We start from the raw sequence: 13,503 nt of genomic DNA, 5'->3' as shown, positions 1-13,503 counted from the left end.
CTTGAGTACCAGGAATTTCAATGGGATGTTTTTGAGTTTAGGGAGTTAGGCTGGCTGCATTCCATGACATGCAAGGGAGAGGATTTTGGAGTAGCACAGAAAAAGGAAACCTTGGCCGGGCGTGGTGGCTCATGCCTGTAATCCGAGCACTTCGGGAGGCTGAGGCGGGGCGGATCACCTGAGGTCAGGAGTTCGAGACCAGCCTGACCAACATGGAGAAACCCTGTCTCTACTGAAAATACAAAATATTAGCCGGTGTGGTGGTGCATGCTTATAATCCCAGCTACTCAGGAGGCTGAGGCAAGAAAATCACTTGAACCCGGGAGGTAAGAGGTTGTGGTGAGCCGAGATTCCACCATTGTACTGCAGCCTGGGCAACAAGAATGAAACTTCGTCTCAAAAAAAAAAAAAAAAAGAAAGAAAGAAAGAAAAGAAAGAAAAAGGAAACCCTGAGCATGCTTTTGGCAGAGGTAGGTGCAGAGGGGCTGGAGAGCATGGTAACCCAGAGGGGAGGGTTCTATTTTTACCAAGTCACGCCACTTTCCTTCCTCCATACCTTCTAGGGCTGAGCCTCAGTTGAATGTGAGAAAAACACTATGGGTGTGATATTTGCCACTCTCTCTGCCTTGGGACCTTGAGTCATAGTCTCATTCTTCATCTCAAACAGTCTTCTGTCTCATTCTGTCCAGCTACTGTTTGTCCTTTACAGTCTGGCTCACATTTCCTCTCCCACAGAAGCCCCGTCCAGAGCTGCTCTGTCCCCTCGACCACCCCATTGTCCTGTCTTTCTAGTTTGTGTCCCACACTTGCATCGTTGGCTGTTGTGTCTCAGTGCCCTACATTCGTCTGTGAGCTCCCCACATGTAAGAATCACATCTCATGTTTTGTTCTCTCAGCTAAAACAAAGTGGTGATCAGTAATTACTGTCAATGTTATTAGGGAGCCTGCTATTGGAACTTGGAAGATTATCAGTAGCAGAAAAACTGAAGTGGGAATGGAAAGACGTGAAAGTAGAACTTAGCCTGGGCTAGTTCTCCAGAGTCTGAGTCTGGGGAGGAACTGCCCTTTCATCTTTACCATGGATTTCTTGAATTCTGGCTTCTGAAGCTCTGCCTTTCGACAGTAATCAGCATTTAGGCAGGTGAGAGAATCAGGTGTTCAGGGTGTGCCCTCCAGGGAAGAAGAGAGAGAGGTGATGGCCGGCACCCCATGCAGCAGTGACTAATGTGGGCCAAACTGGCACCATGCCTCCCAGCCCCCGGGTACGTGGGAGCTGTAGGCACACATGGTAGATTGGAGCTGGAGGGATCATTTACCAGCCCTTCCCTGAGCTGGAAGCAGGCGGGGAGCAGCAAGCCAATTGGCAGACTTGCCTTTTCTGCCTTAAAGTACTTTGTTTCTGTTGCTAACAACAGACATGGGTAGTATAAATAAAACACAGACACACAGGCACATAGACACATATGTGGAGACTGAATATTTGAGCTGTCAGGGGCAGGGGGAGGGTGGATGTGGACGGGGACTGAAATGTGTGGCTAAGCCTCTCAAGATAGTGTGCACTAGGTCTTCTCTTCAGCCTTGGAGGTGGGTGTAGTGTAAGGGGTGGCTGTGTGGGAGGCCCCCTGAAAGCAGTCAAGTAGGAAGTGATACTGTCTGGATGCCACAGGCTTCAAAGACTAGGTGCTCGTTGTGGCTGGATGCGGTCCTCATTAGGCAGACTCTTTCGAGCTAGTTGCTGGTGATCCAAGGGCCAATGGTAACTTCTTTCCTTCTGTTCTGCCCTTTCAAGGCTTGACTCATTGATCCCCGTTAGTGCTCACATGTGGTATAATGGTCAGCAGCTGCTGTGGCCTTTCTGGCTGACCTGAGCTGTACAAGCCAGCATGCCTAAATATGTGACTGTTGTTTTGGGTAAGCTCCTGAAGGATGTGAGCTTCCTTAGTAGAGACCGAGACCCATTCAGCCTCTCTGGAAAAGATGGTCTTAGTAGGAGGCTGAATAGTTCATGCTATAAAAAGCAACAGCTAAGTCACATGTGAGATAAGCTTATTCAGAGACTTGAGGTTCAGGTAGATTACAGGGAGGATGGATGATGAGGAAGACTGTGAGTCTCCACTGCTGGAAATATAAGTAGGGATGGGTTAGGTGTTCTCTCTTTTTTTTCCCTGGGTTGAACATTATATTCCCTGGTATCTAAGATTACATCAAGAGAGCCTCTCCTGGTTCTGGGAAAAAGAGTAACTGTATTGATAGGAATTTTAGAGCACTCCCAATGTGTGTAGCTTTGAGCACTTGATTCACAGATATCTCTGACACTTGGGATGATCATCTGATGGTGTGGGCATTTGGAGTAGCTCTTAGCTGGTCTCTCTTTTCCATCTTACTGCTTTCTTGGACCATATGTGACAGGCCTAAGGAATGTCCAACAGGAAGTACCTTTGGTCCATATGAATACCAAGTCAGTAATAGTTCCAATCTTCTAGAAGCAGTGAGACGCCACTCCAGTCTGAGGGTGAGACATGAAAAATATGTGGGCCTTTTCCCCAGTCATTGATATAGCAACATTTGTCTCCCCTGGGCAGGGGGAAATGAATTAGGATTACCCTCTGGGTTGAGCTTACAAGTCTGTCTTAGGATCTTGTTTTTACCCAGGTAGCCCTCTTGGCTATCCAAGGTGGGGTGCCTGGGTGGGGGTGGCACACTGGAAGCTCATAGCAGCTGCTTCTCTCCAGGCACTGTAACTCACTAGCAGCTTAGGACTAGATGTGAGGCATGTATCACGTGGCATTTGTTACTACAGGAGTTAAAGGACCAAAGTAAACTTAAATGGGTTACCTATTCTTATAATTTAGAAGGTATGCAAGATTATACCTGTAATAATAGCAAGCCCACTCAGTCTCTCATAAGCTTTCTTAAATAAGAGAGGGAAGGGTGGAGTTACTCCTATGGTCAGAATTGCAGATTACCCTTTTTCCCTAAAGAGGCCTAAGGGTTGGCTCCCATGTGACCCCCATCATCTCTGTAGTCAAGTAGCATCAGGCCTAGGAACCCCTAAGGAGATCATTCTCTCTCTGTTCCCTGGCTTAGGGCAGGGATGTGAGGCTTTTGCCTGGCACTAAGGAGAGGTAGTTGACCATGGCTATTATTGAATGAGGTTGGACCCAGCCTAGCTGATAAAATTCTAAAGCAAGATGGGGCAGTGCTACCCAAGGTGGTCACAGAGAATGAAGGTTCTTTTAATAGAATATATTCTAAGCCACTAGGCCGTGGTGGCTTCTTTGAAAGGTTGAAGTCTTGAAAGGTAAGAAGACCCCATCTAGTTGGGTTTCATGTGCTGCCCTCACCTTACCCCTACAAGTGGCACAGCAAGCTGCCTGTGATGTCTGGTGGTTGACTCTGCTGCCTGCATGGTTCAGGTGAGCAGAGCAGTTCATGTTGAAGCCCCTCCCACCGGTCAGGAGCCTGTAGGACTGTGTTGTTTTCCTTCCTGTGTCCTCAGTGACTGGGCTAGTGTCTTGCACAAGGCAGGTGCTTGGTCATTGTTTGTGGATTGAATGGCTTCTCAGCCTGAGCTTCAGGGGACCTTGGCCTGGGCCTTGGAGCATACTAGGAGTTGGATAAGCAGAGAGGAAGAAGGAGAGCATTCCAGGCTGCCAGTGATTTGAGCCCAGAAACATGGGGCAGAAATGGACACGTGGACATGTTTGGAGCAGAAGGTGTCCTGCCTGGAGAGAGGTAGGTGTGTGTGTGTGTGTGTGTGTGTCTGTGTGCATGTGCAAGTCTGTGTATCTCTGTGTGGGCAGGTCTGGGGAGGGTGGTAGGGCCAGGGCTGGCTGAAGAGGGAAGGAAGAATTGGAAAGTGAGATTGGTTGGAACCAATTAAGGGAACCTGAGTCTGGTGTGATTGGCGGTTAAGGAGCCCAGAAGAATGACATGATGATACTGACATTCCAGGATGCTTAGTCTGTCACTTATGAGCAGAGAGGACTGGAGGTAGAAGAATAAAGGGGAGCTTGTCATACAATAATGCTGTTTAACATTTATTTAGTGCCTCCTATGGGCTGGCACTGGATAAAGTGCTCTCTGTATAACCAGAGACCATTGCAGTAAACTAGGTATGAGGTGATAAAGTGGAGAAAAATTTCAAAGAAGATGACATTGTTTCTTCATATTTGGCTATATTTGGCTCTTATTTGGTTAAAGAAGAAATGGCTCCAAGGACGTCTTCCTCCTGGGTCCTGCTTCCGGCAGCTTGTCCTTGAGCATGGGGCTGTTAATCTGGCCTGGTTGGAGCTGCTGAGATTTTGCATACTCCCTGCCAGGAACCAGTGTCCTTGGGTCTCAGCTGGGGTGTGTCCCCACCCCAGCCATCTGGAAGGTCAGAGGAATTAGCCACTAGAATGTGCCCATTAGTGGCTTTGAGGGGTTACAACCTGTCAGTGGAATCTGAAGCCCGGGAACTGCCTCTCTCCCAGGGCTTTTCGGAGTTGGAACAGCCTGACTGTTCTAGCACTGACTGCTCCCTTATTTGGACAGTAAATTTTCAGGGTGAGATTGGACTTCTCTTTTGTCTTGGGAGAGTTTTTTGTTTTTTTAAGTATTTGACATTCTTGTGAGTGATTTTCAAGGAGATAACACGACATCAGAGCTATACCTTTCTTCACCTGATTCTTTCCTTGGTCTCTAGTCCATCCACTTATAAGACCCAGATGGGGGCCAGGCACAGTGGCCCACGTCTGTAATCTCAGCCCTTTGGGAGGTCAAGGCGGGCGGGTCACTTGAGGTCAGGAGTTCGAGACCACCCTGGCCAACATGGTGAAACCCCGTCTCTATTGAAAATACAAAAATTAGCCAGGTGTGTTGGTGGGCCCCTGTAATCCTGGCTACTCAGGAGGCTGAGGCGGGAGAATCTCATGAACCTGGGAGGTGGAAGTTGCAGTGAGCCAAGATCACGCCATTGCACTGCAGCCTAGGCAACAGAGAGAGACTCTGTCTCAAAAAAAAGTGAAAATAATAAATAAAAAAAAAACGAAAAAAATAAGAAGACCTAGATAGGGTTCCTAGACTGCCCACTCATCTCAGTCTCCCCAGGGGAGAAGCAAGTAACAGCATCCTATAGACAAGAGGCAAGGTGGCTGAGGCCCCGGGGTTGGGCTTCAGGGCCTGGGGGCAACTTCCTGCCCAGCCTTGAGACATATGTCTTGGTTTTGGGGAACTTGCTGTGCCCCTTGACTTGTGGATTTGTAGTTTATCAGCCCAGCTTCATGTGGGGCCAGGATGGGGAGCAGGGCACAGCCAGGAGTTGGGGTGGTGGCGATGAGATGGTGGATGGTAGTGGTGCTACTGAAGGGGAAGAATCTTCTGTGGCGATTTTGAGAGCACACTTCCTCTCTGTCAGAAGCGCAACTCTGTCAGCTTCTGGCTTTCCTTCTGATGGATCCCTGTAACCCTTAGGAAAGTCATTCAGCTAATGGCAGTGACACTAGATTCTAATGGAGGAAGGGAAAGCAGGAAGGAGAACATGTTTCTGTCAACAAAGGTGTGCTTTCACTAGTCAGAACTTGCTATAAGGCAGCCTTCAGCCTTTCAGGTGATTACTGTGCTTTGGGATTAAAGTGTCCTGCCGTTTCTGGAAGAGACTGCTAGTCATAAAGACAGGTAGGGCTGAAGGGTGGAGGTAGGGTCTCCAGCTGCAGTTGTCAAGAACCCAACGTGAAGGCTGACTGAGCGGAGAAACTGCTGCTGCCCAGAAAGAAAGCACTTTTAGCAGTGGTAAGTCCTTTGCATGCACTATCTTACTCAATCTGCACAACAGCACTTTGTGGTTGGAACTGTTCTCTCCATTTTACAGATGAGAAAACTGAAGCTTACAGAGGGTAGGCAACACATCCAAAGCTTCATAGCTGGTAGAGGCAGAGTTTCATACCCAAAGATCATGCTTTTCCCATTGTTTCTTACAGAGGAAACTGTGATAAGCCATTATTTTTCATAAATGTTACATTTTAGAATAGTTTCAGATTTACAGAACAGTTGCAAAGATAGTACAGAGAGACAGAGAGTTCCCATAGACCCTGCAAGCCATTAATTTTTTTTTCCCTCCTTTTCTGGTCCATTTTATGAGAATTCATTGGGGGTGGGGAACAGATTTGGAATGAGGACATTTTTTCCAGAGATTCCAACTTGGTAATTTTTTTCAGTAGGATTTTTTGAGCGTCCATCAGACTACATTATTTCTTCCCCAGTTCTGCTCTGCCTCAGCTCTGCTGGACTGGGCTGGGCCTGGCTTTGACATCTAGTTTCAGAGTCAAATGCCCCACTTTCTGACTCTCTCTCAATAGGGTCAGATGGTAATTGGGTTTCCGAGAGTTAGGAAGGCAGGTAGGTGTGGGGAGGATCTTTAGAAGCTGGGCTTCTGGATACTCTTCGGTCTCTGATGGGGCTATGACAGGGGAGTGTTAATATTTTCAGCTCATGTTTGATGGCATGGAGCCAGAGCCCTCCCGGGGGTCAGAGGCAACGTCTCTGGGGTGAGGCCTGTTTGCTTGGATGCCCTCGAGTCTGTCCTTGTATGGTGCCAGAGTGGCTCATGGTGGTCGCTGCTGTGGGCCCTGGCCATGGTCTGCAGGCAGACAGGCTGGCTGGCTGTAGGCAGGAGAATATCCCTAGGTAGCTGGTGTGCTTTGCTTTGGGTCCCAGGCACATTCTCCATTTAAGGGAAAGGGGTCTGCAGTCTTCTTGGCTCTGGGTGTGAATGGGCTGGCCTGAAGTCTGCTCATGGCCTTTGCTGGATGTGCTTTTTCAATGAGATCATTCCAGAATTACATTCCTATGAAATTATATTTCACTCAAGATGTAAAGCTGGATTTGTGTAAAAGCACTGGCACTAAAACTCAGGGCTCAGAGCGGGGCAGAAATGGGAAGAGGGATAAACAGCTCTTCTTTAGGAGGAGGGGAAGGAAAGACAGAAAGAGAGAGAAAACAGTTGTTAAAGGATTTTGCATTGAAAATTGGTGAGCTGTAAGCATACCCAAGGAGTTGGGATTGCCACTCACCCCTGGAAAGGCAGGCTTGATGTTTGTTGTCCCAGCTGCCTGCCACCCCCAGGCAGTTTGGAGGGAGATGCCCTTGAGGCTTCAGTGTGTAAGGTTGCTGGAACGCTGGAGCCGCCCAGGTGTCCCCTGGTCATGGCACTCTAGGCCTGTCCCTGCCTTTCTAGCCTCATTTTGCACCATCCCATATCTAATTTCTTTCCCTCTCTCTGTTTCCTTCTCTCTCACACACACCCACACTCTCACACTCACTCTACTATTAGTATGATATATTGCTACTCACAACACTCCTGACACCAAATGTGTGGGGTTTTTTTCTCTCACATTTGCCAATTTGCCAAACTTTCTGGACACCAACTGGGGTTTCTTACAATTTAATTCAATTTTGACACTACCTGGAGCTAGCATAATCTCCACAGATTAAGTGGGGACAAGACTGTCCCCACTTCAGATGCTAATCACAAGTCCGGGCCACCCATACTTTTGACCAACTCACTATAAAGTTGGAGGGATGGGTTCCCACAACCCCCTCCTCGGGTTTGGTAATTTGCTAGAATGGCTCACAGAACTCAGAAAAACAGTTGACTTACTATTAACCCTACTATTAGTATTATATTACTATTAGTTTATTATTAAGGATACAACTCAGGAACAGCCAAATGGAAGAGATGCATAGGGCAAAATTTTGGTGTGTGTGTGTGTGTGTGTGTGTGTGTGTGTGTGTGTGTGTGTGTGTGTGTAGAGCTTCCATTCCCTCTCAGGGTGCACCACGCTCCCAGCACCTTGATGTGTTCACCAACCCGGGAGCTCTCTGAACTCAGAAGTTTTGGGCTTTTATGGAAGTTTCACTATGTCGGCATGCCATATTTTGAATGTCCCCTCCAAGACTCATGTTGAAATCTGATTGTCATTGTGATGGTATTAAGAGGTAGGACCCTTCAGAGTGATTGGGCCATGAGGGCTCCACCCTCATGAATGGATTAATGCTGTCATTGCTAGAGTTTGTTTCTGATAAAATCAAGTCCGGCCCCCTCCTGCCCTCTCTCTCTTTTGTGTGTACTGTTGTGCCCTTCTGCCTTTCTGCTATGGGATGATGCAGGAAGAAGGCCCGCACCAGATTCAGCCATCAATCTTAAGACTTCCAAGCCTCTGGAACCGTAAGAAATAAATCCTCACTTCATTAGCATAAATTCAGGTATGGTAGAGGGACTTGTTATGAATCACAAAGTAGGCTCCTCTCACCCCCATCCCTCGGGAAATGCCAAGGGTTTTTGAAGCTGTGCCCAGAACTGGGAAGAAGGCTCTCTCTCTCTCTCTCTCTCTGTGTGTATATATATATATACATATATATATTCCTTATTATATGTAGAGAGATACCTATATATATTCATTATTTTATATATATGGAATACATATATATATCTCACAGTAACACACATGTGCACACACGCACACACACACACACTCACAGCCCCTGCATGCTGGTAGTGTGAGATTGTATACCCCATACTCTGTATGATTCTGCTTTGTATTCCTGTGTATATACTGTTGCCCATAGCGTGGAATGTCCTTTTCTCCCCTTGTCTGCTGAGAGCCCTCTAGTTGCTCTAAAACCCATTTTAGCTTTGCCTCCTCTGAAATCTTTTGTGCTGCCTGCTGATGGTTACTTTCTGGCATCTTTGTGCTGCCACAGCTCCTTGTGCATCCCACTGCTCTTGCACGTTTCATTTGATATGTTTTCGAGGAAAAGCCTCTAGTATGGGGCTTAGTAAAGGGTAGGTGCTTGTGAAATGATTGTTGAAGAAAGAAACTAAATGAATGAAGAATTGGATCTAAGTGAAGGTCATGTACTGCAGGCAGGGCAAACCACAGAAAGGTGTCTAACATGGCATAAGTGCTATCAGAGAGGCTAGGAGATGAGTGTCAGACTGGCAGAAAAGGTGGGGTGTGCGTACTTCCCTGTGCACACAAGTATGGAGTCGTTCGTGGAGTGGCAAGATAGAGTCTGTGCAGTGGTGCACACCTATCATCCCAGCTACTTGGGAAGGCTGAGGCAGGAGGATCATTTTAGCCAGGAGTTCAGGGCTGCAGTAGCTATAATGATGCCCCTGCACTTCAGCCTGGGTGACAGAGCAAGACCCTGCTCATAAAAAGATTTTTTAAATAAATTAGAAAAAAGAAAAAAAGCCCAGTGAGTTCTGGGTTCCATAGACTGACTATAGGGATTAGGTCTGGACTCACTCAAGGTGAGATGAAACTATTTTCTGAGCAAAATGCAGCAGGATAGAAGGAAAAGAGCTGTAGCTTTGGAATTGAGGATTCTGGGTGGTGGTGATTATACTGTTAATAATGATAACATAGTCCTAACTATGAGCCAGACACTATTCCAGGCACTTTACATATGTTAATTCATTTATCCTTACAATGTCTCTATGAAGTAGGACTACTAATTGTTGATTTATGAAGATTGCAGAGCAATTCTAGACTTGGTTCTACTCTTACTAATTGAGTGAACTGAGGGCAAGATGCTTAGCCTTCCTGAGCCCCAGCCTCCTCCTTTGTGAAATGGAGAAGATACCTTTTGCATTTAATCCTATTGGGCTTATTGGTAGACTCAAATGAGATAATATGTGAAAGTGTTTTTGAAAAGTATAAAGTACTCTAAAGTACTTTGCATTGGGGAAGAAGGGAAACTTGCAAAGTAATTGTAGTTTAGATACTGGGCTCTTACTTAATGCAGATGCTGCTTTGAGCATGGGCCACAGTTGCCCTTCACAGCTACACAAGGTGGGCTACTGGCAGTCTCTTTGATTAAATGCCAGGATTTGAGCTGCTGTTAAAAAAATCAAGAAATCTTTTTTTGCCCCTTTCTTTCTTTTTTATGTTTTGTAGAGATGGAGCCTCACTATGTTACCCAGGCTGGTCTTGAACTCCTGGGTTCAGGTGATCTGCCTGCCTTGGCCTCCCACAGTGCTGAGACTACAGTCATGAGCCACCGCACTTGGCCCAAGAAATGAGTTTTATTGGGGCCAAATGTATATGTGAAATGTCATAAGGGACAGATTTTTTGTGCTAAACCAGTCCTTCTTTCCCAGCCAGGGGAACAGTGGTAAAGCTGGGTGGTAGGCATTTGCATGGGGCAGGATTAGGATCAGTGTGGCCACTGCAACAGGTGGCAAAAAGGCTGGCTCAGAGCGGAGGCACAGCAGCTGACTGCAGGGTCCCATGAGCAGCAGGTGTGTGACCCCTTTTTTCTAAGACGAGACGCTTATGGGAGTTTTTAGAAGTTGCTTTATGACCAGGCGCAGTGGTTCACACCTGTAATCCCAGCACTTTGGGAGGCCGAGGCGGGTGGATCACTTGAGGTCAGGAGTTCGATACCAGCCTGGCCAACATAGTGAAACTCCATCTCTACTAAAAATACAAAAATTGTCTGGGAGTGGTGGTATGTGCCTGTCATCCCAGCTACTCAGGAGGCTGAGGCACGAGAATCACTTGAACCTGGGAAGCAGAGGTTGCGGGGAGCTGAGATCGCACCACTGCACTCCAGCCTAGGTGACAAAGTGAGACTCTTGTCTCAAAAAAAAAAAAAAAAAAAAGAAGAAGTTGCTTTACGTTGCTGTTACCTTGGCAGTGGAGACTGTGTCCCTCAAAGTGGTTCTCTGCTGGCACTAGATACACAAATGTGTCAGCACTTGAGCTTGGCAGGCATTGCTGAGTCAGGCAGTGAGTGATAAGGGAGATGAAGGGGACATAGGGGGAGTGCCTCCAAGAGCAGCAAGGAGGGGCAGCGTGGCCCTTCTAAGCCACATTACTACAGTATTCTCTGGAGCTTCTTAGAGCCAAGTGGCTTCTTCCATGAGGTTCCTGCAGGCCTGAGAGTTGCCTGGATTGACCATGATGCCTGAGTGTATAATTATAGGTCACTGAACAGAACCCCTAGTCAGCTACATCCCTCAAAAATGCCTAATTGTAGGCTACAAATATGAAAATATACAAGAGCTTAGAAACATGTCATACCTCATTACAAAGAGCAGTGGCATGAGTCAGCTGTGACTTGGGTGGCTTTAGTGTGCTTGGTGAGCATGCTGACTAGTCCAGAAGAGGGCAGGAGGCACATTCCCCAAGCTTCCTACAGGGAGATTGAGGACTTTGGGAAAAGGGAGAAAGTATAAGCTGTGACCATAGCCTGCTAGTCACACCTACTAAAGGGGTCTGCTCACCTGATGGTAGATCTGATTCCTCTTTGGGAATTGTTTCCTGACCAGTTTACAAACCACATTAGAAAATAGCACATTTGGCCAGGCACGGTTGCTCATACCTGTAATGCCAGTTTTTTGGGAGGCAGGAGGATCACTTAAGGCCAGGAGTTTGAGACCAGCCTGGGCAAAATAGCAAAACCCATATCTCTACAAAAAATTTAAAAACTTAGCTGGCTATGGTTGCATGCACCTGTAGTCCCAGCCACTCTGGAGGCTGAGGCAAGAGGATCACTTGAGCCCAAGTTTGAGGCTGCAGTGAGCTATTACTGTATCACTCACTGTACTCCAGCCTGGGAGACAGAGCAAGACCTAATCTCTAAATAATAAATAAATTAATTAATTAAAGATCCTTGAGGGAAGTGAGGTCATATGTAATACCTTATATTACCTAACTGGGCCATACAGATTTTATTGCTGGGTTGAGGGAGCCCACTCTGTCTCCGGGTGGGGAGGGGTACTTGGATAAGTGCCCAGCCTGGTTGCTCTCGTCCGGTCTGGCAGTGCTTTCTCACCGAGAGGCCTCTCCCAGCTCAGAAAGAAGGAACAGCTCGATCTAGATCTCTTTCTTTTGTCCCTCCCTGTTCTCCCAACTCCCCTTGGTATAGATGAGTCTATACACACCCTTGCTGCCAGTGGCTTACCATTCCTTTTCTGAGTAACTGCCCTTCATTACCAGATCTCTAGTGGTGATAGTAGAAGGGAGGGTTAATCTGTGGCCCTTGAGGTACTCTTTCCTCTCAGTTTTAAACTTTTTAGTCAACTCTAAGAATCTAGGAATCTCAGTATTGAAAGCGACCTTAGGTGCCACCCATGCCCATCTCAAAGGCGAGGGGGTGGACTAATCTTACCTGCCTTTACTGTGGTATTCCCAGCATGTAACTGAGTGGAGTGTGGTAGGGGGTGCAAAAAATACTTGCGGAATGAGTGAGTCCCTGTAAATAGCAGCAGCTTCACAAGACCACTGTCATTGCCTCATTTGTTCATTTTTTTGACGAATATTAGTAAGCTCCAATTATGTGCCAGTTCCTTTTAAGTTCTGGAATACTGCGATGAACAACACAGTCCTTGTCCTCTGGAACATATTCTGTAATTGAGAAATAAGGAATTAAAAAGAATTGATAGTCTCCAAATGGAATTTAAGAATTAAAACTTCTTCTTCATTTTGGCCTCTCAGGGTCTCTCATTTTCTGAGGTCTCCTTGGGGGACCCTAGAAAACACATCTAATCCCTTTTTCACACGAGAGCCTTTCCGAATTCCCAAGCCAATGATCACCCTCCCTGCTCCACAGCCTTCTCTTCTCCAGGGTAAACATTCTCAGTTCCTTCCGTCATTTCTCCTGTGACATGCTTCTGAGTGCCCTCTGCATCCTTGTCACTGTCCTTAGGACTCGGTCCAAACTGATAGTCTGTCCCTCTGCCAGTTGGGAGTCCACAACAGAATACCACCTCCCACACATTAATTTCCATGGAGTGTTCCAGCCTGGAGCCTCTCCTTACTCCGGGCTCAGGCGATAGGTGAGGGAAAGAGAAGGTCCTGGACGTGGCCAGACTGAGATCATCTTCATATTTGGCCAATCTTGGATTCGAAATTCTTTTCTTTTGTCTCCTCCCTGCCTCCCCACCATCCTTCCCTTGGTATAGACGAATCTACACACAGCCTTGCCGCCAGAGGCTTGCCTTTCCTTTTCTGAGTCACTGCCCTTCATTACCAGGGAAATTAGCATGAAAAAGCGAATTCCAGTTCTATAACTGTATTCTATTCTTGTCCTCTGTCACATTCTCCACCCCAGCACCCCCACCTAAAATGACAAAAGTTGAGTCCTGTGACATCACAACAGTTGACTATTGTATCAACAGCTGTGATGTCACCAACAGAGGATTATGACTTCAAGGAAGAATGGAGGGGGGGCGCATAGCTGGCAAGAAACCCCGTGGGAACAAAGAAGGTATTTTCATGCAGATCTTCACCCAGAAAGCCTGAGTTGGCCTTTCAGTGGATGGTCTGTCAGTGGAAGCCCTCTCCTTGGTTCCCATTGCTCCCTGTCTCTTTGGATTAATGATTTGGCTTGTGGACATTGCCCAAGTCTGAGCGTGTGTGGAAGGTCCCTGCTGGCCGGCAGGCTTCTGGGCTGTCTTTGGGTTTTATTCATGAGGTTGGAGCTGAATAGAGCTTTTCAGGGAGGGAGTTCAGA

General features: G+C 47.0%; 1 protein-coding gene across 9 annotated transcripts in view; it reads left to right on the top strand.

The window, feature by feature from the left end:
- DENND2B (DENN domain containing 2B) overlaps positions 1-13,503 on the top strand; it is a 178,087-nt gene that overhangs the window by 91,663 nt on the left and 72,921 nt on the right. Inside the window, exon 1 of one of the 9 annotated variants that reach the window (XM_055094079.2) lies at positions 13,161-13,257. The exons of 7 other annotated variants lie outside the window; for them this stretch is intronic. In XM_055094079.2, coding sequence (XP_054950054.2) covers positions 13,193-13,257 — 65 coding nt within the window. In that variant the 5' untranslated portion in view covers positions 13,161-13,192. Of the gene's footprint in view, positions 1-13,160; positions 13,258-13,503 lie in introns of those variants that run through there. One more of the 9 variants, XM_055094081.2, reaches the window with a different exon arrangement.

The sequence above is a fragment of the Pan paniscus genome, chromosome 9 (assembly GCF_029289425.2).
Source record: "Pan paniscus chromosome 9, NHGRI_mPanPan1-v2.0_pri, whole genome shotgun sequence".
NCBI classification, from domain to species: Eukaryota; Metazoa; Chordata; class Mammalia; order Primates; family Hominidae; genus Pan; species Pan paniscus.
This window is presented reverse-complemented; position numbering and strand designations above follow the sequence as displayed.